The sequence below is a fragment of the Mytilus trossulus genome, chromosome 4 (genome assembly GCF_036588685.1).
Source record: "Mytilus trossulus isolate FHL-02 chromosome 4, PNRI_Mtr1.1.1.hap1, whole genome shotgun sequence".
In the NCBI taxonomy this organism is placed as follows: Eukaryota; Metazoa; Mollusca; class Bivalvia; order Mytilida; family Mytilidae; genus Mytilus; species Mytilus trossulus.
The window spans coordinates 33,280,835-33,308,580 of record NC_086376.1 but is presented as its reverse complement, the minus strand read 5'-3'; the positions used below and the strand labels follow the sequence as shown (position 1 = coordinate 33,308,580).

General features: G+C 31.5%; 2 protein-coding genes across 2 annotated transcripts; both read right to left on the bottom strand.

The window, feature by feature from the left end:
• Window positions 1–1,937: 1,937 nt before the first annotated feature.
• LOC134715152 (fanconi-associated nuclease 1-like) lies at window positions 1,938–18,161 on the bottom strand. The gene is made up of 16 exons (XM_063577107.1): window positions 17,967–18,161; window positions 13,004–13,136; window positions 11,136–12,146; window positions 10,422–10,562; window positions 9,744–9,948; window positions 8,991–9,122; window positions 8,366–8,464; window positions 7,381–7,515; window positions 6,796–7,024; window positions 6,059–6,220; window positions 5,423–5,588; window positions 4,458–4,654; window positions 4,008–4,106; window positions 3,233–3,361; window positions 2,636–2,741; window positions 1,938–2,130 (listed from the first exon to the last, which is right to left on the bottom strand). The coding sequence occupies exons 2-16, from the start codon at window positions 13,125–13,127 to the stop codon at window positions 2,087–2,089; spliced, it is 2,979 nt and encodes a 992-aa protein (XP_063433177.1). The 5' UTR covers window positions 13,128–13,136; window positions 17,967–18,161; the 3' UTR covers window positions 1,938–2,086.
• A 2,973-nt stretch (window positions 18,162–21,134) lies between these two features.
• Window positions 21,135–27,257, bottom strand: LOC134715151 (tRNA-uridine aminocarboxypropyltransferase 2-like). The gene is made up of 6 exons (XM_063577105.1): window positions 27,082–27,257; window positions 24,778–24,868; window positions 23,790–23,884; window positions 23,050–23,242; window positions 21,835–21,963; window positions 21,135–21,392 (listed from the first exon to the last, which is right to left on the bottom strand). The coding sequence occupies exons 1-6, from the start codon at window positions 27,174–27,176 to the stop codon at window positions 21,210–21,212; spliced, it is 786 nt and encodes a 261-aa protein (XP_063433175.1). The 5' UTR covers window positions 27,177–27,257; the 3' UTR covers window positions 21,135–21,209.
• Between the last annotated feature and the right edge of the window lie 489 nt (window positions 27,258–27,746).

Genomic DNA, 27,746 nt, shown 5'->3' with positions numbered 1-27,746 from the left:
TTTATTATTTTCTTCATGACATTTAAATTCTTTGAATTATTAGTTATAGGATATGTTTTGAACAGATCACGTGGAACAGATACATGTAGCTAGAGTGATTCCTTGTTAACCCCTAAACGAGGTTTGTCTCCTTCATTTGTCACATTTATTGTAACCAAATGTCCTTCTTGACTTTAATATTGTCTTGCCACTATTTACTCCTATTATGATTATATGTGTAAAAGATAAGAGAGTTGAAATTATTGAAGAAAAACGTATGAATTAGGCTATTGAATTCAATTAACTGGACGAATAAATAGGATGATTAGTTTATAATTGATTGATTTCAAAGAACATTCAGTGGACTATGGATTCATTTTAATATTTTACGTGGGAATCAATTTTCGTGGATTGAGGACAATTTGCATTTTTATGGATATTTGGTTTCTTGGTTTTGCCAATCTGTGCATACAAAGCCTATAGCAGCAAAATTGTAATTTGTTGAACATTAAAATTCATGATTCACTTGTACCAACAAAAACCACAAAAATTGGTATCCAACGAATAATAATGAATCCACAGTATATTAATTAGAACCAGTCAAAAAAATATCAAAAGTAAAAAGTATTTACATTAGGATAGATGATATTGTTTAAGTCAATATTCAAACAGCCTGACATTTAGCTTTTATTTTAAATATTAAATTTTTGCGTATGGATATCTGTACATTAAAGTGTGTAATTGATGTTTTTTACTTATTTTGTGTACAAAAAAGTAATCTTATACAGGAGCATGTAAACTAGTATTTGCACAAATATGTGTAAACCTATTCAAATAAAGATTATTTTAATGATTTTATTTCTTTTCTCGCAATAGCAGCCAATAATGTAACTACACAAACTTTATTTATTGTACCTCAGAATAAAGAATAATTTTTCTCAAGGGAAGTTTGATGCTAAACATTAAGAATATGACATTTGAACTTCCTGAGAAAAAGGGATGAATATGAATGACAAAGATAACACATTATCTTACCTCCTATACATTTCTAGGAATGTGATTGGTTAAAAGCGACCTAGTGGAAACTGTGTATATTTGATATTAGGTTAGTAGGGAGGCGGGGCTTATTTCATACACGGTTAGTAGTGGTGTTACATCACTTTAGATAAACAAAACAGTACTGAGAAAAAATCTTAAAGGTTTCAACAGACGAAGAAATTGATGATTAAGATTGAAATAAATTCATAAAACACATTCAAATCTAACAAGTTGTCATTGTTGACATCTGTTTTTGTAGGATCAATGGACCAATTTCTTAATCGTGTTAATGCTAACTGTATTGAAAACTTGCTCATTTTGATAGATCAGTGGTCTAAATTTCGCTCTCACCCCATATGGAATTTAATGACCCCATATATATCCTATTAGGTCACTAGCGCACTATGTAACTAATAATATGGTCTATTAGTTTTTTGTTTTTTTTATTGTTAACTATGTCATTTTTGAGGGCCTTTCATTGCTGCCTATACAGTATAGTTTTATTCATTGTTTGAGGCCATATAGGGATCTACATGTATTAATTTCTATGTAATTTGGTCTCTTTTTGGAGAGTTGTCTCATTGGAAATAATACCACATCTTTTTATTTTTATATTGACTTATCACCATGACGGCATAGAAAAGTTTATTTTCTAATATTGTCAAAAATTATGTCATTTGGTTGTTTGGTTTTGTTGGGTTGCTGTTCTGTAAGTGCATACTCCACATCTCTTTTATTTGTAAGCAGAAACTGTTGACAAAGGGATATATCTCAACTTATGTAATCTTGAAATAAAGATAGGAATACTGTTTACCATATAAACTATGCTATACATCAGCTATACAAAATAATCTAGATTTATTTTGATTCACTATGCTATTTTTTCAAACTGCACTTGTAATTTAGTAAAAAAAAAGTCATTTCAAAGATTAAACTTTTATACAAATCTATATTTAAAAATAACATTTAATTGAAAGCCCTTTTATGAAGCACTGGTTAAATGAGGTATTGTCATGGCACATATAACATTTTGTATACATCAATACACATCAGTACACATGTGTACACATCAGTTTGTACTTGGAATCTTCTTCAATTTCTTACTACCAACAGCTGTAAAAGAAATATAAAGAAACTCGAAAGCATAAACTACATTACAAGATGTGGTTGCTGTATTTGGCAAAACTTTTAGGAACTTTGGTCCTCAATGCTCTTCAGCTTCGTACTTTATTTGGCCTTTTTAACTTTTTTTTGAGCGTCACTGATGAGTCTTTTGTTTTTTGTATGTTTTCCTATATGCATTGCTCTGACATTGCCATGGGAAGTATGTGCTGTCATAAATATTGCATTTTTTTTATTGGGAAACAAATTCTACTTTTTTAAAAGCCTGTTGTCAGCCAATAATTAGAACAGTTTGAACCATACATGTGACATAATTATTTGGTATTTAACCCATCCAAAAGTCCTAAAAACTCATAACAGGAAATACTTTAATATAAACTCCTAGTTTATTAGGTAATAATTACTTATCAGTGTTTTATTAATCTTTCAGATGATAGACCTTTTCAGTATCAAGCCCTTTCTCTGTTGTAATTGTTAAATATAAAGTTTGACTAACCTTTTACATGACAGACTTCAGCATCTACTCCTAACTTTAGTAGGTAATCTAACCACATGATCTGTTTATGTGACAGCTTATCATTTGGACCTTTCACTTCACATATCTGAAAAGAAAGTTTTGTATGTGTATTTTTGCTTTTGAGATATATTTAACTTTTCAAAATTTTCTTTTCAATATCAACAACTATTACAGATTTTCACTTCTTCTTTAAAAATGACTGGCAGTTTTCTGTTTTCAATTTTCTCTTAATTCTTTTACATATACTGTAAACCAACTTATTTACACGAATTCTTTATTTAGCATTCTAGTCCACTTTGCTGAGATTTAATTTCATGACTTTCAAATGTACATGATCTATTTGTTAAAATAACTAAATTTATTCAAAAGGTTGATTTTTTTGTTGTTGTATGTTTGGCTGTCATGAAAAACCTCCACTTAAAATGTCTTAGAGTGTGTCAAGATATAAGTTTTTAATTATTACAGTATGAAAATGCAATCATATACATAGAGGATCATCATATTGGGCATGTTTTCAATAATAACAGGCTTAAGTTGACTGTCCCTCTGGTATCTTTCATCCCTCTTTTACTGTACCTTGAAAACTTTTGTTTCTGTATTCCACAAGGTGAGATCAGGAAAACCAGATCGTGTGTGACGAGGATCCTTGGCATATCTTCCCAGAATTCCAGACAATATTTTACCACCAATACATTCAACCAAACCCTATCAATGTAAAATTGTCACTTTTATTGAAGGCAATGTACAATAGTTCAATATTCAGTAATAATTTTTTATGTAAATGAGAAAAAAAGATCCAGTATTTATGATATTCATTTTATCTTTATGAAATTGATGGAGTTATTATTTTAAAGTAGTTATTTACAAATCATGAACCTGAATAACAAATTTTTGTAATCAAAACTATCATTTTCTAGTTATTTACAGTTTAAAGAATACATATAAATTACCCAAATGGGTTGTGTTAATGAACGCCCCCTAATTTCCAAAATGTAATTTATATATATAAACTAGTATATATTTGTTTAGGGGCCAGCTAAAGGACGCCTCCAGATGTGGGAATTTCTCGCTACATTGAAAACCTGTTGGTGACCTTCTGCTGTTGTTTTTTCTATAGTCGGGTTGTTGTCTCTTTGACACATTACTCATTTCCATTCTCAATTTTATTATTAATTTTATAAATGTGATGAAACTTTTGAGTAAACACATCATCATACTTGGAGACAAAATGTCTACCCGTCACAAATTAAAAATGTAAATCTCCTTAACCTATTATACTTAAACATGTTATGAGTAATACCAGTTCATAATGTTGTATAATGTCGACACATGTCTCAAGCAAAATAATTACCTGTACATGCTGTAAATTATTAAATCTTTCCCAGTTAAGACCAGAACACATTGTACCTTCATGTTCTTCCCAAGTCTTTGCTACAATATTGTTTAACTCCTGAATTGAATAAAATCATTAAGTTAATATACATGTGGGTCAATTATCAATAAAACAGCAAGTAAAAACAAGTTAACAACACATACAACAAACAAAACCCATATAATGAACAGTCTTTGATGATTGTTAAACACACAAAAGGCACATCTGTAAATGAATGACACAATGAAAATGCTCACAGTGATTGCTTCACCCAACTTTAAGATTCCATTTGGAAAAAAACCATGTTGAACAAAGTATATGTGCTTCATTGGTACATTCAAACATCAGACTTAAACACAACCTTTAGTTAAATAAAGCTTATTGATATCTCTTAACTTTTAAGTAGACATTACAGTTATAGTGCCATACCTCATCAGAACTTTTTTGTATTAAATCAAGTCGATCGTCTATATGTTTCTTTCTGTTGAAGTAGAACTCTTCTCTGTGGAGATCTAAAGGGTGTGTCTGGTAGGGACTGTGGAATACATCTGGAACATCCATAAACATGATATCCCAGAAAAACAGACCAAACAAGATAGATATCACAGAACCTTCAGCATGTATACCTACAAATATCAAAACAAAATAGATTTCACAGAACCTTCAGCATGTATACCTACAAATATCAAAACAAGATAGATATCACAGAACCTTCAGCATGTATACCTACAAATATCAAAACCAGATAGATATCACAGAACCTTCAGCATGTATACCTACAAATATCAAAACAAGATAGATATCACAGAACCTTCAGCATGTATACCTACAAATATCAAAAAAAAAAATACTGTGCGTAGAAATCATGTGTATTTGTGAACCACAAATTTAAATATTCCACAAATAACAAATTGTTCATAGGTTTGTAAGCAGACTATGTTTAGACTAAGAAATCAAATATCAATGAATATTGCAAATTTTCCTTAATCAAGAAAAAATGATATCCATGAAAATAGATGATTACACAGTATCACATAACCTATAAATGTTTAGACAAATTCATTGGAGATACACTGTGGTTTTTTTTGTGTATTTTTTAAGTAGTGAGTTTTATAGGAAGACAGAGCCAATTTTTCATGGAAAATCTATTACTGTTATATATTTCCCTTCAAAGGCCTATGTTACACTTAGTATATTTTGACACTCAAAACTGTCAATAAGCCAAGGTGTCATCTGAGACCCTTCTTGCAAACTTAAATGGAATAGGAAACCAATAAGTACAATTGATAATGCAGTGTTTTAAGATACAATCTTTTTGGATCTTTTTTTTATATGTACAACAAAAATTAGTACACCAAATAATGATTGGTTTTACAATAAAAATAAATACCTACCATCAGGAAATCCATTGTGCTTGTAGTGATTTAGTACCACTTCCTCTACACAACAGAAAGCTATATCATCAGTATCTGTCTGACTGTTACCCTGACTGTACTGGATCATAAACTTATACTTCTGTCCTTCTATGTTGTCAGATAATGTTTGGCCCTCTATTGTTACCTTAAAGAGAGAGGATAGATAACAATGGGACATTTAAACTCATGAGACAAAAATAAACTGACGAAAAAAGGCTGAAAGACAAACATTAGCATACAAAACAAAGAAATATAGATTAAACTCTTTATTTTTTTCATCAAAAAAGTACTTGAATTAGTAACCTTCTTTACATATAAAATAGTATTCCTAAACTTTTGGTCCTTTAAAAGTGATACAATTGATGTTTCAAAAATACTTTTAAACAGATAAAGGTATTATTTCATTTGCTGATTAACTATAGATATAATTCTATTTCTAATCAATGCATTGCTATTTAATAATATATTTTTTGTAATGACTGAATGTTAAAAAGTATACTTACAAAACAAAATAGTATGTTATAAGGAAGATAGATGTAAAATGGATGTGTGTTACAGTATGAAGATTTTAGGTTTTGATCTGGTTTTTTTTTCATTTTTCTTAATCAAACTTACATCTGGTAGTTCCAACAATTTTTCATGGTGGAAATCTTTCATTCTTGATTTAAATTTAGATTTAACAGTGTTACAAATCTTCTCTGCTCTTTGGTACAATGCCAGTCTTCTTCCAGTCTTACATAACTTATCTTTTAATCCATCTTGGACTGCTTGTAGTGCCTTAAGAAAAAATGAATCTTGAAATTAATTATAACACATAAATATACTTAAAAGTTTCACACAGGACTTCTTTCATTATGAGGTATAAATTATATATAGAACTATATAAATACTTTGAAAAAAATCACAAAATAAAGTATTTACAAAAGTGCAACTTTTTTATTTAAACTACAAAAAATTAAAGACAATAAGAATTAATAGCAATTGGCCAATTTTCTCTAACAAGAGAAAGTCAGTATTGGAATGTAAAAGCTGCAGTGTAAATTGTCAGAAAGGCAAGTTTAAAATAGTTGAAAACAGGGAAAACACGAAATTTTATCTTAATTATTTCCCCTTTCTATCAATGAATTATCAGATCTATCAGTTGTGAAAATATCAACAAATTAATGTATATTTAGAAGACAAGGCTTAAAAAGTTAATGTTGAATCTTGAAGGGGAAGTTATTGTAACTTTTATTCCTTTTTAATAAGAAATATATATCCAATTCAGCACTTCTAGATATACTGGTACATGAAAATAACTTCAAGGTTTTTTTTTATTACCAAATAAAAAGAACATAATAAAATGTATATACCATATCTTGTTTTTTAAGATGAATGTCATAGTTGAGTGCTAGTCTCTCCCACCAATGGCCTCTATAATGTTGACAATAACAACCCTGTGAAAGTAATTTCTTCAGGAGATCTACAGCTGCAGGGTAATCTTTTCTTCGTTGTAAAATTTCTACTCCCTGGTTAAAGACCCTTGTGTAAACCCCACATGCAGTGTATGGTCGTAAAAACACAGGTAGCTTTTTATCAAATCTAAAAGAAAAGGTGAATTACCTCAATATCCAATGTATAGTGAGTTCTATGAATGAAATTTAAAAAGAAAAAAAATATCAACTGCAAAGTTTTAAAAGATTTGATAGTTTTTCCCCTAATTTCTCAAATATGAAAAATTCAGGAAACATCAGATTCTAAGACAAGGAAAAGATGAAAAAGAATCATTTTACAGTAATTAGTTGGAAAGCATAGTATTAACTAGCAGAGAATGTGAAAAAATAACAGTCAACAAAATATTTGTATATTTATTATGCAAATAAGCATAAATTAATGTCTTCAAATATTAACAGAAATATAAAGACAGTTCTATTTCACCTTGAATATATTTTACTCACTTTATTATGTGCTTGTTTTCGGTTAAGCTTTCATACTGTTTTACAGCTTCCTCATAAATAGTGAAGGCATCTGCATATTTGTTCCTTTCTATTTGAGTGAGGATATCAAACTCAAGAAGAGAAGCTTCACAAAACCTACAAAGAAAAATATACATTCAAACCATAAATGATTGTAATATATATGTCTAATGGAGACTTGTTGAAGTTTAGTACAATTAACTCAACAAACTTTAATAATGCTCCAGACCTTGTAGGTTTAATTCACCTTCATTTTCTGCAAAAAGAATGTCTTGTACAGAGTCAGAAAATTGTCAGTTATTTTTCAATTGCAAAATGATTTTTCCATTTGATGAAGGACTTTCTGTTTTTCCTTGGAGTTTGGTGCTTTTGATTTTCTAAATGTTTATGCAGTCAGAGTTAACAGTATTCTGGTTTTTATCTGTATGCTTTTCCAGCTTAACATGCCATGATGCCTCAACTAAATAATTATGGAATCTTTGAATTGGTGGTAATCTAAGTTTTTTTTCACTTTTTAAATTCTAATCAATTTTGTCAATGCCTAGTTGTAATGGTATATTATTTGTTAATGGATCCAAAATGAAATGTGGTTTTCCAACTGTGAAAATACTGCATGATTAATTGTATTCCAACAGAGAAAACCAGCAAGGAATATTTGTTCCTGTCTTCCTGATTGAAAATATTGTGAAATATTCATAACAAACAAGTATTCAACTTATATTTACATGATGTTGAACAGTAAAACATGTGCATTTCTTTGGTTTCCTGTGATGCATAATGGACATTAACTTGTGCATACCTTGACTTCAAACAGAAAATTACTTAGAATGATTGGCAGAGAGTGTGCCTCTTTTTACAGATTTTGAACTTTTTCTTGGCATTGTCAATAGGATGAATTTGGTGAAAAGACTGAATATTTGTTAGCATATTGCCCTTTATTGTTTATGAGCTCGAAATAAAATAATACCTGAGCAAGGCCTCTCTATCGAGGAATATCTTTGTCTGTTTGTTGACTGTGAATTTAGGGTAAGTAACTTGTCCAATATTTACTCTTAACATCTGAAACCTGTAATTAATTCAATTACTACAAATTAATAACATACAAATGGACTTATCATGACAAATGATTTACTATCTATGTAAAAAAAAATATAACCAAATTTAATCAATCTTAGTGCACAAAACATTTTCTCCTCTTAATTGTTTTACATTTGATTTGTTGTGACCTTCAATAGCTTGCTATATTATTTTTCATTTGATCATTGTTGAAGGCCATATTGTAACCTGTAGTTTATTTTGACATCATTAAGCCTCTAGTGTAAAGTTGTCTCATTTGAATAATACCACATCTTCTTATTTTGATGTCTTTTTTTTTCATAAAGATAAGCTTTTAAAGTCTTAAAGGTAATGATGTTTTGAGTTCAATTTTATTTGCACTTTATTTTAGATTCATGTGTTGAATCATGAATGCTTATTATTTCTTTAGTATTTACCTATATCATGTTATAACATGGTTCATTCATTGGCAAAAATGTTCAAAGTAAAATGTTTTGTAAATTTAATGGGTGTGGTTAGATCAACAAAATACATACAATTGAAGTGACTGTCCTGAGCTGTCCTCATCCAATACAGTATCTGTCAAAGAAAACAGCATCAATGTCCTGGCGAATACCTTCCTTGGTTCCTCTGCTACACATATACATGTGCCCAGCAATTTCTTGGCTCTAAAGGAAATGGAAAAATGACCATGTGTTATTTTCTTTTTTTCTATATTATCAAATATGCATTAAAAAAATAGGAATAGTTGCTCCATTTTGCTTACAGATATAGATATTTTTCAACAATGTGATTATGTCACATATTTTCTTGTATTTTGAAATATATGCAAAATTCTAAAATTAGCTTTATAGGTGATAAAACCTATTTTGAATGTGCCATCCATGAGTGTCATGTTTGTTTTAAGGGAATAACTCTAGTCAATAAGTTCTAAACATTGTTTCAGTGATCACAAGATTGTTGCTTTGTTTTCCGAACAAAACTCTATTGCACACTTTTTAATTTGATTTTCCTCTACAGTACAGGGTAATACAAATAAATTCTATCAAAGGGAGATAAAATTTAATCAAAATCAAGGTTATCTCCCATTCACACAATGACTGTGAGGCAATAGGCCTAAATTCATAGTTTAAAAAGGAATATGATTTTTAGTCGAATTGTGTTGTGAAAAACAAAGCCTTCTGGTTAAATGAAACATTAAAAGTCATGATTATTTGTGATGCACATTGAACAATGCTTTGAATGTCATTTTTGTATGAAAATATGAATAAAATTACATTAAGAATTACCTATTCAACATTAGAGTTTCTGGAGAATTCCCTACAATTTTGAACATAGAACCTATAGTATTTTGTTTTGTCTTTTTCATCAGAAGGTCTGTAATATCCACTTTATTTTGACTGGCAGTATTGATGTGGTACATCTTAGCTAAAGTCTTTGTGTCTCCTCCTGATAACAACTTCAAAGCTATCTTCAGATCTTTTAACTCTTTATCTGTGAATAAATAGAGCATTGTAATAACATAGTTTTTCCTCTGTAAAATTTCTTACAGATAACATTAATATTAGAGTCTATATGTCTTTATATCACGCAGCAACAAGAGGCTGGATTTATTATTAACATTTATTTGTATCCTGCCAATATCACAAGAACCATAACTGATGAACGGTGAAAGTGAAAATCGTCAATATCAAATTTGACCTCCATATGAAGATAGCATCTTTTCATTTTAGGCAGGCCATTTAATATCTGCAAGGGAGTTCTTTTATGATTTCTTACTGCAGTTGGGTTTGTGTTTCATTAAAATTCATCCATTGTCAATCTTTATTTATATTTCAAAACTTCATTTACCAAATTTAAACTCGTTTTCATGTGTGTCTAATCACTTTATTTCTTTATAGTACATGTACACATACATAATCAGACAACGTTATATTCAAATATAACTATACAACTAGCCTGGTTACCTTCAGTTAACATTTTTTTCTCCACAAGTTCTTCAACAACAGGCTGTAAGTCCTCTGCTATCTTGGGGTATTTAATCTTACTTAGAGGTAGCCACACCCACTTTCTGCAGAATAATCTCAAGTACAACTTCTGTGCTGTTTCTATAAAGGAAAGAAAATAATTTAACATGCACTTTAAATAACATCTGAAAAGCTTATACCGGTAACTGGTTCTTCTTTAACATTTATATTGTAGTATAAAAATGTACATGTATTATCAACTTACAAATTTCAAACATATATTTACACAAAAGAGCATGTTCAATAGATATAGGAAGATGTGGTGTGAGTGTCAATGTTGGTTTTATTACCTTTGATATAGATAAGTATTTTGACAGCTCTGTCATCTTTTATAGTCATATGAATGAAAACAAAATACCATATTTATTCTTAAAAGTGCTTTAAAAAAACCATTACCTGCTATTTTAAAATTGAATACTTTTAAACATTTATCATTTAAACTATTGCCAATCTGTAATAGTTTCTTCAATTTTGTATCAAGTTTCTTGATGTTTCTGGAACTAATATAAATATTGATTAGGTTGGAGTTTTTAAAACCATTATGCAAAATGCCTAATTAATAATTGTTCTTTTTTATTGTACCCCAGAAAAAGCAGTACTTTTTTTTTTTTAATCAGACAAGAAATTTAAACACTTAAAATAAATATTTTTTACCAGATAATTCATTAAATGTTGAAATAACATCCATATCCTCACTACTATATAACTTTATATTATTCTCATCTTCAAAAACAGTTGTTAACACCGTTCTAAAATTCTCTAAATAGTATGGTGTCCTAAATTCTGAACTCTTATCCTCATCAATGTCTATATCTTCATTTTGTTGAGAACTTTCATCAACAACACTTGTTTTGTTAGAATTTGATTTGATCAAATTAGGATCTGATGATTTAGAAGTGCAAGGTTCTTCTTTAATTGATTGAAATGGTGGTGTATTCAACATGTGACAATTTTCTGTCTTGATGTCACTTCTGTCTGAGGGTAGTTTATCTTCTACAGAACACTCCCCCTGGCCACCAGATTCAGCAGTAATTTCCATTTTAATAGAATCATCAGACTTATGTTTGTCATGAGAACAATAATGTTGATCATGTGATTTGTTCATATGAGTTTTTACTCCTTCCTTTTTAGTTTTACTCATTTTAGTAGATTCTTCTTCCAACAAAGTTTCAGATTTTCTTTTCCTGAGGTTCAACTTCCTTTTTGTTTTTCTAGAGCTGTCGTCGGGATTGTTTTGGTTTTCCTTTTGTGAAGATTCAATTACAATAGCATCTGTTACTTCTCCCAAGGCATCTTTATCCTGCTCTGGAGCAATATCTGTCATGTCTATATCTTCAGATGATCTGACAGTTAATAATTTATTAATTCTTCCTTTAGTTTCATTTTTATCTGAATTTTCATTTAAACAATCAGGTTGAGTCAAAGGAGGTATTTCTGCTGAACCTGAATTTTCTGATACTTTCCCTGAACATTTAGCATCTGTTTTTGTATGAGCTGTTGAACTTCTAGCACTTACAGATTTCTTTAGGCTTAATCTACGTCTTGTCTGAACTCTATTTCCCTCACATCCATCACAAGGGCCTTTCTGGAAATATGACGATTCTGTTTCTACTTTTACAATCATAACATCGTCATCACTGCTTGATATCTTTGCTGGACTGCAATCTAAAACATTCATAATTTTTTTAAGTTTCTATTTAATCTTCTCCAACTTTTAAGACTTTGGGGATTTTGAGCATTATACATGTATACTGAAACACATTGCCCCCTAATCATGCTAATAGTGTAGCCACACAGAGATATAATACATTTTGACACATTTAATAGTTCTGAAATTGCTGATATGTATCTTGTTTCATGTCTTACTATTAGTTTAAACATATTTATTTATAGTGGATTGGGAAACAAATTATTGCAACTTATATCAATCCCTTTCCACTTTCATGACTTTGCTGGGGCGAGTGCTGCCTTGTAGCAGCATAAGCCAGCTCTTCTTTGAAATCTACAAGGGTGTCTTTCACATGCAAGAGATATGGCTCTCTCTTAACATGTGTCAGCCATTTATCGTCCCCTTACAATGCACTATCATCGTTTCCTTAAGACCATACTCCAAAATGGTGTCAAGGGAGAGCAGAAAATTCAATCCCAGAAATTTTCACCCCAGAATGGTAATTGAACCAGGAACCTTTTTGTGAGCAGTCGGATGCACAAACCAATACACCACAGCTCTCTGTCTTGGTATTTAGTGCATTGTTCAAATATATATTTGAGCAAGGGCTTCAATGAAGAGATATTTTACACATGTTTTAATATCTTATATTAATACATTTTGTTGTAAAGCTCTTGCTCATATCTATTTTTTTTTGTAAAAATAAGGCTTCTTTAGTTGTTCTTGCTGTTTTGCACTAAATGCAAGCAATTTAATGCCCTTCTGACAATTTGTAAAACAAAATTCTAAAGTACTTTTAAAATCAAGAATGAAGTCTTATCATACCTTCTCTTTTTAGTCATTGTAAACTTACTTGAATCCTTTTTTATTGATGAAGCTGTTTGTTTCTTGAACATGGAAGTTATAGTTTGAGTACCAGGTGTGGGTTGCACATTGCCCTTTCCTTTTGCACTTCCTTTCTTCTGATTAACCTTCATTTTATCTACCTAAAAAGCATGTTCACAAAATACAGTTGATAGAGTTTAAGCTGCCGTTTACAACCTAAGTAAAGAGCATATAATAATAATATAATATCTACACACGCTTAAAAAACATGTGTCTTATAGATATAGGAAGATGTGGTGTGAGTGCCAATGAGACAACTCTTCATCCAAATAACAATTTAAAAAGTAAACCATTATAGGTTAAAGTACGGCCTTCAACCCGGAGCCTTGGCTCACACCGAACAACAAGCTATAAAGGGCCCCAAAACTACTAGTGTAAAACCATTCAAACGGGAAAACCAACGGTCTAATCTATATAAACAAAATGAGAAACGAGAAACACGTATATATTACATAAACAAACGACAACTACTGTACATCAGATTCCTGAATTAGGAGTCAGGACAGGTGCAAACATTTGCAGCGGGATTAAACGTTATAATGGATCCAAACCTTCTCCCTTTTTCTGAAACAATAGCATAACATCACAACATAGAACTAGAGGCTCCAAAGAGCCTGTGTCGCTCACCTTGGTCTATGTGAATATTTAACAAAGGACGCATTTGAATTCATGACAAAATTGTGTTTTGGTGATGGTGATGTGTTTGTATATCTTACTTTACTGAACATTATTGCTGCTTACAATCATTCTATCTATATTGAACTTGGCCTAAGAGCTTCAGTGGAAAATGTTAGTTAAAATTTACAAATTTTATGAAAATTGTTAAAAATTGACTATAAAGGGCAATAACTCCTTATGGGGTCAATTGACCATTTAGGTCATGTTGACTTATTTTTAGGTGTTACTTTGCTGTACATTGTTTCCCTTTACAGTTTAAATCTATCTATAATAATATTCAAGATAATAACAAAAAACGGCAAAATTTCCTTAAAATGACTAATTCAGGGGCAGCAACCTAACAGCAGTTTGTCCAATCCATCTGAAAATTTCATGGCAAATAGATCTTGACCTGATTAACAATTTTACTCCCTGTTAGATTTGCTCTAAATGCTTTGGTTTTTGAGTTATAAGCAAAAAACTGCATTTTACCCCTATGTTCTATTTTTAGCCATGGCGGCCATCTTTGTTGGTTGGCCGGGTCACGCTACACAATTTTTAAACAAGATACCCCAATGATGATTGCGGCCAAGTTTGTTTAAATTTGGCCAGGTAGTTTCAGAGGAGAAGATTTTTGTAAAAGATTGCCAAGATTTACGAAAAATGGTTAAAAATTGACTATAAAGGACAATAACTCCTAAAGTGGTCAACTGACCATTTTGGTTATGTTGACTTATTTGTAGATTTTACTTTGCTGAACATTATTGCTGTTTACAGTTTATCTCTATCTATAATAATATTCAAGATAGAAACAAAAAACAGCAAAATTTCCCTAAAATTACCAATTCAGGGGCAGCAACCCAACAACAGGTTGTCCGATTCATCTGAAAATTTCAGGGCAGTTAGATCTTGACCTGATGAACATTTTTACCCCATGTCAGATTTGCTCTAAATGCTTTGGTTTTTGAGTTATAAGCCAAAAACTGCATTTTACCCCTATGTTCTATTTTTAGCCGTGGCGGCCATCTTGGTTGTTTGGCGGGGTCACCGGACACAATTTTTAAACTAGATACCCCAATGATGATTATGGCCAAGTTTGGATTAATTTGGCGCAGCAGTTTCAGAGGAGAAGATTTTTGTAAAAGTTAACGACGACGGACGCAGACGGACGACGACGGACGACGCCGGACGCCGGACGCCAAGTGATGAGAAAAGCTCACTTGGCCCTTCGGCCCAGGTGAGCTAAAAACATACGATAAAATATCAATTGGTAGACTTAACTCAATCAAAAAACGTATGATTACACAATGAATGAATAAATTTGATCTGCGATATCTGAATACAAATGCATAGTTAATTAAAAATTAGAGACAAACATTCATGACCAAAAAACACAGGACATCACTGAGAAATATTTAACCAATCAATGTTCACTTTAGAAAAAAAACGTTTTTTTATAATCTTGAAGTTTATACAAATGTTGTAAGAATAAGTGAAAAATTGAAGACATTACAAATAATCAAAGCTGGTGTACAGACAAGATCAATATAAATAAAAAAATAACAAAAAAGAATTATAAACAGTATCAACAGGTCAAATTAACAAGAAAATACGATTTGAGAGTACTCGCAGTTACTGACAGCTAGTTAAAAGCCAAAACCAATTAATAGTAAAATATCATGCATCAGACTAAAATCGACTAAAACACATCACAGGGATTTAGTATTTTAACGTCATTAATAGTCAAAGAAGACATGACTTGTGCCATGCCAAAAATAAATGTATCGACAGGTAGTAGTATAGTGAAGAGCGACTTCTATAGAAATAAAAGTTAACGTGTCTGTGTCTCTATACATCTCGCCTCAAAAGATAATGAATTTTAGTTATGTTTTAATTTGCTAATGACAAAATCAATATTAGTGCCAATGTGAACTATATTCAGAGATCTAATTACAATATTGGTACGATAACCCTTACTTATAAGTTTGTTTAAAGGTTCGACGAGTTTACAAGGATCACATAGTGATTTCCTCGCTTTAAGTACAATATTACCATAAAATTTAGGATGTGAAATACCATTTTTAATAAGCTTCCTACAGGTATAGCCAAATTTACTAATCAAATCTTTGTATCTATGAAAGAATTTAGTAAAAGTTTTAAGTAATTTATGGTATCGAAATCCATGACACAACAATTTACCAGTGATGCATTGATTACATTCGTTAAAATCTTATGTCTATCTCTAGATTCGCCTTCTGTGACAAGGTAACACTACAACTATTGAAGTTATATTTTATATCCCTGGCTTAGCATAGCCCCTGGGTGTTGCTAACCCATATCCCAATATGTTGCTCACCATTATCCCAGGGAACTTCACACAAGTTTTTCTTAGTTCCATGATTGCTCCTTGTGAAATATTGAATTCTGTAGATTAACCATGATGTTTGTAATTAAATATTCAATTCGTTACCAATTTTGTCCTATTATGCCGATCATTAATTTTACACTCATTTAATTAAATGCATCACTTGACTGCCACAATTTCAGGAAATTGGACTACTGACCTAGCTATGCAAATGACCCATGTTGACGTCACACCATCTATGACATAACTCTCACAACATTGAGCACCAAATTTGACTCAATCCAGTGTCTCTGTCACCGTATTAAAAATGTCTTATATTTGACACCTCGTAAGAAATATGTGAAATTTTCAAATTTCCATTAAACTTTTTTAGATATTGAAAAAAACATTGTTTTCACATTACACTTTGTACTCGAATTTCCATTAAACTTGCCTGATTCAGACTTACACCGGGGATAAATTGGTTAGGCAGCAACCATTTGATTTTCTGGGGGGGCTATGGTTTTTTTTTCTATGCAAACTTTTTTTTCCGCCTTCAGCGAAAAACAATTTATTTTTTTGGCGACAAGTTGAAAACATTTTTTTTCTTTCAATTTTAGCATTACATATAGCGGCAGCTAAGGGTGAAACAAACAATTTTTTTTTCTCAGGGTCAAAAACAAATTTTTTTTTCTCCAAAAACTGGAAACAAACTTTTTTTTCCAAAAAAAACCATAGCCCCCCCCAGAAAATCAAATGGTTGCTGCCTTATATTTCTGTCTATAGTATGTGATGTGACAACTGTAAACACGGTAATTTAAACATTGGATTTCTTATGGTTAAGAAATACCAGGCTTAACACAATTTATAAAGTGCCTAGAAAGTTAACATACGATGTTGAGTAGATTTGATTCTGCACTTTCTCCCTGTCCTGACTGGAACCTGTACTTTTAACTTCATATTTCTACAACATTACCGACTAGCATTGGCATTGCGCAAACACCTTATCCCCACCTCTTACTATTTCGGGAGGTGTTGCTTTCTCGTAGGAATTACACATGGACATCAAGGTGATTATGAAATACCAGGCTTTAGAATACATAGAAAGTGGCTTATTGTCCTATAAAAGAAGCTGGCTTGTCATGTTTTGTATTAGCTGCGGAACCGTAGCTCATAGGTCCTTATGTTATTTTTTGACTATTTGGGGTCCGCAGCTAGTTTTGTATAACATGTCAGATTTTCGATATCCTCTGGACTTATCCATTTGAATGCCTTGAAAAATTTTGCCCGGTGACCCCCATTTTTCTTTTTGTAAATCTTTTACATGATAAACCATCTGTAAAAGTATTATAAAATTTTAATTACTTTTTAATAGTTTTTGAGAACCTCAACTTGTCAATGCAAAAGCTATGAAAAGTCAAGAGAGAATATTTTCCCTCCAAAATTTCAATCGCTAATATCTCGAAAACAAGCACAGTGATCTATATATATTTTTTGCTCTTTAGATTCTTTTATCAATCCCTTATCAATATAAACTAGTGTTTTGAAAAGTTAATTACTTTGAAACTGAGAAGCATACTCCCTTAACATCACATCATCTTTTCTAATTGAGGGGTCCACTTAATTATTTTTAATAATAAAGAAGATGTTTTTTTTAGGTTCAGAAATATTAAAAAAAAATCTTGGACAGTATGATTTGACCATATTATACCAGAAAGATGTATATTTCTTTGGGAAAAGTGTCTTCAAGTAAATTATATGTGCCTTTTTGTACAAAAAGGTGGTTTTAACAACAACAAATTTTATCACTTAAAAATTATATGTCCCTCATAAAGGGAGTCATTATATTGAGGGGATACCCCTCAGTTGGGAGATAATATTTTCTCAACCTTTTGAAAGACATTTTAATAGGAAAATAGAAGCAACTTACTTAGAGAAGTTACTCTGATGAATGGTGGGTAGAAATATTTTCTGACTTTTCTCCAGTTTATTTCAGGTTATGAAAGTTGTCATGTAAAAGAACACCAAACATTTCAATTATGTTGATTATATGAGTGCATACACCAATGCAAATACATTAAGCATGACATACAAAACTTTTTTTGGAATAAAAATATCATGAAACATGCAAATTTTGCAGAAATTGTATCATGATTATTTCCCCCTGAAAATTGTAGAATACAGAAACATTTCCGGTGAGAAAGCGGAGATAATCCGTGTTATAGCTTAAAACCAACGTCCTTATAGACACAACACTGGACAACCATATGATAATAAAAATCAAAATATCATTTTATTGATAACATTTCATGAATTGAAGTTTGCAAAAATACTCACAACAAAATTTCATGCCCAAATTGCTGTACATCTTTGAAAATCACAAGTCTGACCCACTCGATGTGGTATCTGGAGTTCCACAGGGCACTGTGATGGGTCCCTTACTCTTTTTGGCATACATCAATGACCTCCCAGAAGCTACAACATCAAGCGCTAGACTGTTTGCCGATGACTGCCTACTCTACCGGCGCATCAGGAAACCAGAAGATGCAGACTTGCTGCAGAAAGATCTTTCCTCGCTGGAAGAGTGGGAAAAACAGTGGCAAATGTGCTTCCACCCAGAAAAATGCACAGTCATCCGTGTCTCTGGACGACGTCAACAACATCAGACATCCTACTCACTCCATGGACACAGATTAGAAACAATAGACAGTGGGAAATACCTTGGGCTCACCATCAGCAAAGATCTCACCTGGTCAAATCACATCAATCAGACCATAGGGAAAGCCTCCAAGACACTAGGATTCTTACGGAGGAATCTGGGTAGGTGTACTCCAGCAACAAAAGCTACAGCATACTGCACGTTAGTCAGACCAACCCTGGAATATGCTTCCCCGGTATGGGATCCCCACCAAATTACCATCATACGTGACATAGAGCAGGTACAGCGACGAGCAGCTCGCTTTGTCTACAGTTGCTACCAGGACAACTCTCCAGGATGTGTCACAAAGCTTCTGGACCAACTTGAATGGGAATCTCTGCAGCACAGACGATGGAAACAGAGTCTTGTGCTGTGTTACAAGACTCAACACCAGATGATTGCCATTGATCCAGCCAAGTACTATGCATCAGGGGACAGTAGAACCAGGGGCAACCACAAATTTAGACAGACAAGAGTGAAGAGAGACGTCTTCTATCACTCATTCTTCCCGAGAACAACAAGAGAGTGGAACAAACTCCCAGAATCAGTAGTGGAGTCCGGATCACTAGAGGACTTCAGGGCCAGAGTGAACATCATCCCCTGGACCCAACCACACCTCAAATAGACAGCAGGAGAACCAGTGTATATAGTTGTAATTAAGCATATTTTATTGTAAATACCATCCAGATTTTCCTGGACTTTTACTTTTGGCCAGAGATGAGTGGCCTCCTGTCTGTTTGAGATGCGCCCGAGTCAATTACACTTTTATAGAGTTCTACTCGTAACCGGGAAGAAGAAGAAGACATCTTGAAACAACTGATGAAGTCCTCAAGAATCTGTGGTGGGGTATTATATTATATGTCTCTGGTGCTGCCAAGTCTTAAATTTTAGAAACTTTTATTTTTTGCAATTCTTTTCTATACCCATGGAGTTTTCTATTTTTCAACTTACTCATTTAATTGCTGTATGAAAGAAACAATGGGGACTTTTACTTTGAAAATAAATTCATATTTGACATAGCACTTTCCTTCAAATATATAATGTCCCTTGCCAAAAATCAGATATAACTGTATGAACATGACTTTAAATAAGTTTCTTGTACTTTAAGAGTTTATAATTCCTCAGCAAGACAATCAAATCTTACCTGTCAGCTTGGGTGGGTTGCTGTACAAGGTATTACAATTTAATGACAAAGAAACACAGTTTGGTCAATGTTCACCTCTCAAGGTTGAATTAAAACAGAACAAGAGTGCATTGCCTGTTTACCTGTTCATTGATTTTATGTTGAAAGTCTTTAAAATAAAGGTTTTACTTAAAGAATCACACAACTTAACATTTTTTTAAAGATCTATGACAATAAAGTCAAGGTTATATAAATCATGTCAGAGACATGTACATTTAATTATTGTACAATTATTCCATACACCAAATATAGTTGACCTATTGCTTATGGTAAAAAAAAAAGCCAACCAAAACACACAAGCTTAGAATTAACTTATGAACCATGAAAATGAGGTTACAGTCGGATTATACCTGCCAGACTGACATGGACACCTTACAATTATTCCATACAACAAATATAGCTGATCTATTGCTTTTATTATTTGAAAAACAGACCAAAATACACAAACTTAATATTGACTCATGAACCATAAAAATTAGGTGAAGGTCAGATGATATAACAGACAGAAATGTTCACCTTTAAATCATTCCATGCACTAAATATAGTGTACCTATTGCTGATAGTACTGTAAATTCAAAAACTATTGCAAAGTTTCTATTAATGCAAATAATTTTTTGACTGGGTGAGTATCACAATAATAAGAAATTGCATTTTGATATCTGGTACATATATCTGTATGCAAATTTTCCTTAAAATGCAATAAAAAATCTTGCATTACTGTCTATTTCTGTTTGCACTCAATAACTTCTAAATTTACAGTACTTGAAAAACAGAGCGAAAACAGGCCTGTAGCCAGCAATTTTCAAGGGGGAGGGGTTGGATACAATCATAATCAACTTCAAAAGTTACAATTCAAACAGAGCATCTATTGTACAATGCTTATTTGTTTTCAAGAGGGGGTTTCATACGAACCACTCAAACTTGGCTATGTGTGTGAAAACACAAAAAAATCAAAACTTACCAATGATCATAAAAATTAGGTAAATGTCAGATTAAACATGCAGGATGATAATGTACCCCATACAATCAATCCATACACCACTTATAGTACTAGTTGACCAACTGCTTATAGTATTTAAGAAATTAACCTTCATTACATAACTTAAACAATCATCAATGATTCATGAAATGAGGTCAAGGTCAGGTGAACCTTGTCTGACAGTCACGTAGACAAGTTATTTGTTTTTTTAAAATACCTTTGATTTGAAATAAATACAGTTGTTCATGTACAATCTTTAATAAAGCAATCATTCTCTGCATACACTAAAATAAATAAAATAAAAAAATGTCTGTCAACTTTGTTGATTTCCATCTGATGTTTGTTGGTTCTTCTTTTCTTCAAGTCTTTTTATAGCTTTCTTAGACAGTTTTTTCTTCCACAATCCATTTTCTATTTTATATGATCTACTATGGTGAGTACAGGCTCCATGATTTATCTGGAACTGACACAAGGCTTCTAAAGGCTTGGTCAATACCTGTAAACACAATTAAAAGTCAAAATCATGTCAAATCCATATATAATGCAGTTAGTAAAGAACTTGATTGCAATTTTTATTTCACTAATCACTTTTATTTGTGCATCAACTTCACTATCAAATGCGTCCAGGTTACAAGTGAATTGGTAAAATAGCAGCTAATTAGCAATTTATGTACATGGAAAATATCTTCTTACAGAAGACATTCTTCTCTTGTTCTTTAAGCATTATGAAACTTAATGTTTTTTATATTATTGAGTTTCCGAAACTTGAACTTGTGGCTCAATGAAGGAATTTGCTTGAGCCACCCACACAGCTGCTAATTTATTTTAAGACAGCGCTTAGTTTATATATGTATAATATCTTGCCCTTTTAAAGATGCATTACATTTGTGTGTATCCAAGACCTTATTCTGCTATAATAAATTTGACCAAGTTCTTACATCAAATAAGTCTGGAATCTGTTCTAACACAGATAAAGCGAAAGCTGCAGTTTCCAGGGTAGACAGGGAACCATCATCTGGCTGAGTACGTATCACATATTTACTTTTTACAGTAGAGTTTATTTGCACCTGAAATTAAGAAAAAAATAGAAGCTACAAAAAGCAAAGAATTTTTCACCTTTTTAATTTTTTACCTTGGTCAGGATCATCCATAAATATGCAGGTTTGGCAAACTTGATTTTTCGTATACCAGGATCAACCATGGAGATGCCATTTTTTCCTTTCTGTCAGTCTAAAACCTATCTAGTGGCATTTAAATTTGTTGGTTTTGTTTCATTGGTTATCTTTTTTAATAAAAATACATTTTCTGTCAATTTTACTGGTTTTATATATACATGTAAGTGCAATGGGATATGTTCCAAAAACAAAATTTTGCATTTTGATGACATTATTTCCCAATTCAGATTTCTAAAGTGCACGGTTTTATTCTACAAAATTAAACCTGCCTGACAAGGGTGCAGATTACAGAGTACAATGAGCAAGAAGAATAACATGTAAGAGACACTAGATTTTATAACGTTTGTTTAATTTCTACCTTGTTTGTTATTGATTGAAATTGTAGAGCTGGTGCAAGTACCAACTAAATATTTATCACAATGTTTGTCTATATGAACAGACCTTTCATGTTAACTTTTGTGGTACATGTACATGTATGTGTCTTAAAATTTTCCTCTCACAACTACCATGACTACAGAAATAATTGTGTGTGGAAATATATTCAAAATTGAAACTATGCTATCTTAATCTTTAGACATTCTATTACAATTATCTTACAATTTTAATAAACTGTGTTGATATTTATATATAATTATCAATTATCTTTTCACTAAAATAACTTTTAATAGTTATACTTCACTTAGTTATCTGATTTTCTTTAGAGTGTATGAACCAAACAAGAGCATTCAGTTCTTTTTGCCCAAACTGATATTTAATCTGAACTAAACTGACATTTGTAAGTATGAATCTCAAAGTAGCGTTTCAACACAAAATTATGTCAAAAAGAAGCTAGGATCTACAATGTTAAATCATGATCTGTTTGTGAGTTTGACTACCTTGTGATTGATGCACCTTTAATTACAGTGAACAATCATACAAAGAAGCAAAAATTCAAACAAAAACTTTACAACTATTTAAACATCTGCATCCCAATGTTACCTTTTTTGGTAAATGTAATATAGGATTTGATATAAACATATTCTTTGCTTGTCCCCAGGTTCCATCCAATAGTACCAAGTTATATGAAACCTCGTCCCCTACTGGTGGTAACTCTGATATATCAACAGCCCCAGGGCCTGGAAACAGTAGTAAGGTGTTGGGTTGTTTCATTAGCTCTAAAAGTCCGGGAAATCTACAAAAAGACAAACACACAAAATTACAATATATCATTTGCTGAGAAGTACTAAAAGTACACACATACTTATATCTTAGTAACAATATTCTGCTAAAAATCTCTCTGTTTTCACAAAAACAAATATGCCATGAAGGTGGTATATAAAATATGTAAAGTGAGATAACTCAGTAAAAATCAGCTGATTTTAATCATGTTCTATGATTAAGGAAATATCAAGCTTCTCAATGATTCAAATTAGTGCTTGTCAAATGGCTATATATCTAATGAAATTTTACCAATAAAGTGTATGGTTCAAATTTTCTGAAATTTTTATATTTTCTTGTAAAAATTTTACGAAAAATTGAGCAAACCAAATGAATATTAGTCAAGGTGTTTGGGGTTCCACCATTAAGTCATGAAATGAGTGACCGGTGATAAACAATTTTAATCCAATGCATATATCATAAACTAACTCTTCTATGCATGATTTTATTTTTTAACGCATCCATAGTAAAAAAAAACCAATGCAATAGGATAGTGTAAGGTTTTCGATATAATTTTTTACCTGTGTTCTGGAAATTTTTTGGATCTGTAAAAATGACACTTTTCTGGTGCTAGACTCAGATTTAACATTGGAGCAGTTTTTAAATTTCTTGATTCCTGGAATAAATGTTATAATTGTTACAACATAAATTGAATGAGCAAATATATTGGGCATTTTTTGCCATAACAAAAACAAACTAGACACAAGGCAACAAATACACATACAAGCTAACCTGGATGGTACTTGTCATAGAATCAGCTAGATTTAATTTAGAAATTTTTCTTGTGCCATATAGAGATAATCTTTACAATAAGTGATAAAGTCTGCAGAGTCATCAGCAGAAATAATGAATGCATAACTTAAAAGTGCCACATGATCATATAATGTCCATTTACGTGTACTATATCATTTTTGTTTTTTAAAATTCATAGAAATGAGAGTTTCTTAATCTTCCTTATGCAATTTTCTTTTTAAATATATGCATAATTTTTTTGTGAAGTCAGCAAACTTTATACATCCTTAATAAATAGTACACACAATGGTATTCTGTTCAACATCACTATTTTTGTGTTGTTTGATCACAGTACAACAGAGCGACTGCTGATAACCATGGTTACTGTAAATGATAACTCTCTGATTAAAGATACAGTTGTTTTAAATGTTTTACTTCAATCACCAAAATTCACATTGAAATAATTACCTGGAAAAATTCACCTTATGTGTATTGTTTTATTTGCATTTTGTGGTTCTATTAAATTAATTAGTTAATCAAAAGAGGGTAAATATATAAAGATAGCTGCAGGATCCTAGTTCTATTGTTCCTTATGATATTTTTTTGAAAACTTGCAGTCCTGGTGTCAAAAGATCAACATTTCTGCAGCTAATGTAAAGAATGCATTCATGAGTTTATGAGAAAGAAACTGTTTTCATTCTCTTAGAAATAGTTATCTTCATTCAAGCATATTTACTTATCTATAGTTTAGAAAACATTCACATCTTTAAAGTTTACCTCAAATGGATGTTGTAGGATAAAGACTGTTGTTGATATTTGTATAGGTTCTGATGGTAGAAAGGGACACCAACAAACAGTGGCTGGTCTCCTGAAATTATAATTCAAACAATTGAAACCATGAAAATACCGGACCTTTCTTTATTGTTCTTTGTTTGTGCTTAACACCTCAATAAAATTTTGTATTTATTTGCTTACGTCAATATTCATAAATTAGGCATTTATAATATAAGATCTTTATTCCAAAACATTAAGACCTATTGGCTGGAAAGCTATTAAGGTTTTGCTTTGACTCCTTCATTTTATCTATACAATTACCCTCTGCACTTAAAACAATAATCTGGACTATTTGTATTAGGAGCCTGAAATTCAGTGGTTGTTGTTTGTTGCTGTGTAGCATATTTGTCCTTCGTTCATTATTTTGTACATTCATGCCGTTATTTATTATACATGTACATTTGTCATTTCTGGGCCTTTTACACATGAACATGTAGCTGACTATGCAGTATTGGCTTTATATATTCATTTTGAAAGGCTGTATGGTGACCATTTGTTTCGGTGTCATTTAGTCCTGTGTGTAGAGTTGTCTCATTAGCAATCTTACATCTTCTTGTTTTTACATATCAGATCTCAAGATAAGAATATATGCCGGTCAAACCATTTAGACATGTATTATGAATCCACCAAATCTGATTCAATATCTTTTTCTCTTTGAGCTTTCATTTTTTGTGTACTTGTAAATCATGTCCAGTATCTATTTGTCTATGTCAGCACTATTTAATTCTTTTGTGAATAACCAGCTTTTAGATTTTAAAATTTGAATATGAATCTTTCTGTCATAACTAAAACTATCTATAGCAACCTAATAAACATCTATGCTAGCCAAGGGTTATGATCCAAAGATGCCTTATAAATCAAATTGATATTTAACTTCTTCAAAACAAAACCAGTAACCAATCTTGCATTTATTGTGTGAACCCTTCAAGGCAGGGTTCAGACATATCAATTTGAGGCTTTTGTAGTCTGTTGAAATCGCAACTGTTTTTTTTTTTTTTTAATATAAATCATGGGTAGGTTCTAGGGACAAATATGACATCCTTCAAATTGATCATGATCATTATGTTTATCTACATCTGACATAACATATAAATTTTGCAGTCATAAGTTGATAAAAAAAAACGTTACAAGTATACCAGTTTACATGGGTTTACATGCAAATTAACAATTTGTAAAATAGAATAAAATTTCATTAGTATTTCTCAATTAAATCCAATGCTGTTACACAGTTGCAGTATTATGAAGGTGTCAAAGCAAAATAAATAAAATAGCCTTTCACATGTTTCAAGACATCTTACTTATTTTTTAGACAAATTACATGTAAATGCTAGATAGTATATTCCTGTTCTTGTAAGAGTCGACGAGAAGAAACCAAAATAAAATAATAAAATCTACTGAAAGTGTGATTGATTTAGCATGTTTAGGGAAAGAATTGATTGATTGTTGTTACAATGTAACGTGACGGTACCCAAATTGCACCTATTTTGACAGTTTTTTCAACTATGTTTTATTATGATCAAGACAAACATTTCCATTTTATGTTTATTATGTAGCCGTATCCTTCTTTATTATATACATGTAGGTACACCAATTTGATTTTCAATTCATATGGAATCGTAGAAAAATTGGTCTGAACTAACCTCCAAACCATCAATGATTCTGTAATGAGGAGTACCAAAATTGCATCCATGCTGAAATTTGCATCATCAAAAGTCGAATAACTGAGCTTTTGTTTATTTTCTTCAAATATTTTGAACAATTGGATATTTCTCCATGTTTACTCTTCTTTTTTTAAGAAATGGATACTTGAAACATATTGAAATTGCTAATTTTAAAAAGATGATGTTTTGATGATGTCGCATGGCGACTTTTCAGTACATTTTGCTTTTTCAGTAAACACTTCATCTGTTGATAAATACTGTAAATGTTTTGTGTATGATCTGAATACATTTATCTATGTTGAAAGATGTGCAAACTATCTGATAAAAAAAATACAACTTGTTTATAGTCTCTAGGAAATCTTGTAAGATTTCCACTGCTATTTTTGCAAAATAGGTGCAATTCAGGTACTCGTTGCAATTTGGGTACTGTTACCTTAGATAGCTGCAGAACAGTACAAATTACATTTGGTCATTCTTTTATTTGAAAGTCATTCTTTTATTATTTTTTTTCACTATTTGTGGTACATATCATATGTTCCAGAAATTAACTTTTTAAGATATGATGTGATAATCAATATATTTCTACCTGCATCTGGAACAAACATCTCTTTTGTTTATTTTTGGTTTTTCTAAGTTGTCTGCTAATTCAAAGAGAGATTCTACAAAGTTTTCTTCTTCCATTACAAAGTTATCTATTTTCTCATTTTTTCACGTCGGAAAGGGTACTTTAAGGAAAGGGGAGTGACACACTAGTTGCGTTTGTCATTCGATATCACAAAGAACCGAAAAGAACCTAGCCGTCGCCATCATACATCAGCAGAGAAAAGCATTATTCTATTATTGCTAAAGGCCTTGGAATAGTGATCTCTTTTTGGCACGTCAGGATGGACTGAAAGATTTAAAAATCAAGTAGATATCGTTAAATTGATTATTGACAGTAAATTTATATTGCCTGTACCGATTTTAAATAGACAAACTTTCAAAAAATGTCTCACCGATATGTGCTATAGGCTGCATACCGAGAGAACTTGTTTTCTGCAGAAATTGTGAATCCGTCTGCATGCTGAAAATCCGAGAAAAAAAATGTGTCAACATAGAAATATGAAATGCCTTGATGAAATTCATATTTTACACTGTGACATCAGGTAAAACAAACATAAACATAAACGTTTAATCCCGCTGCAAATGTTTGCACCTATCCTAAGTCAGGAATCTGATGTACAGTAGTTGTCGTTTGTTTATGTAATATAT

Bases quoted from the DNA above. Each gene is read 5' to 3' on its own strand.
- LOC134715152 (XM_063577107.1), bottom strand. From the start codon at position 13,127: ATGAAGGTTAATCAGAAGAAAGGAAGTGCAAAAGGAAAGGGCAATGTG. The intron at 5,589-6,058 runs GTAAGTTTGATT...TCTCTCTTTAAG, and splicing joins AATTGTTGGAACTACCAGAT to GTAACAATAGAGGGCCAAAC. The intron at 2,131-2,635 runs GTTAGTCAAACT...TTTCTTTTACAG, and splicing joins TGAAGTCTGTCATGTAAAAG to CTGTTGGTAGTAAGAAATTG.
- LOC134715151 (XM_063577105.1), bottom strand. From the start codon at position 27,176: ATGGAAGAAGAAAACTTTGTAGAATCTCTCTTTGAATTAGCAGACAAC. The intron at 23,243-23,789 runs GTAAAAAATTAT...GTCTTTTTGTAG, and splicing joins AAAAAATTTCCAGAACACAG to ATTTCCCGGACTTTTAGAGC. The intron at 21,964-23,049 runs GTAACATTGGGA...TCTTAATTTCAG, and splicing joins TATTACATTTACCAAAAAAG to GTGCAAATAAACTCTACTGT.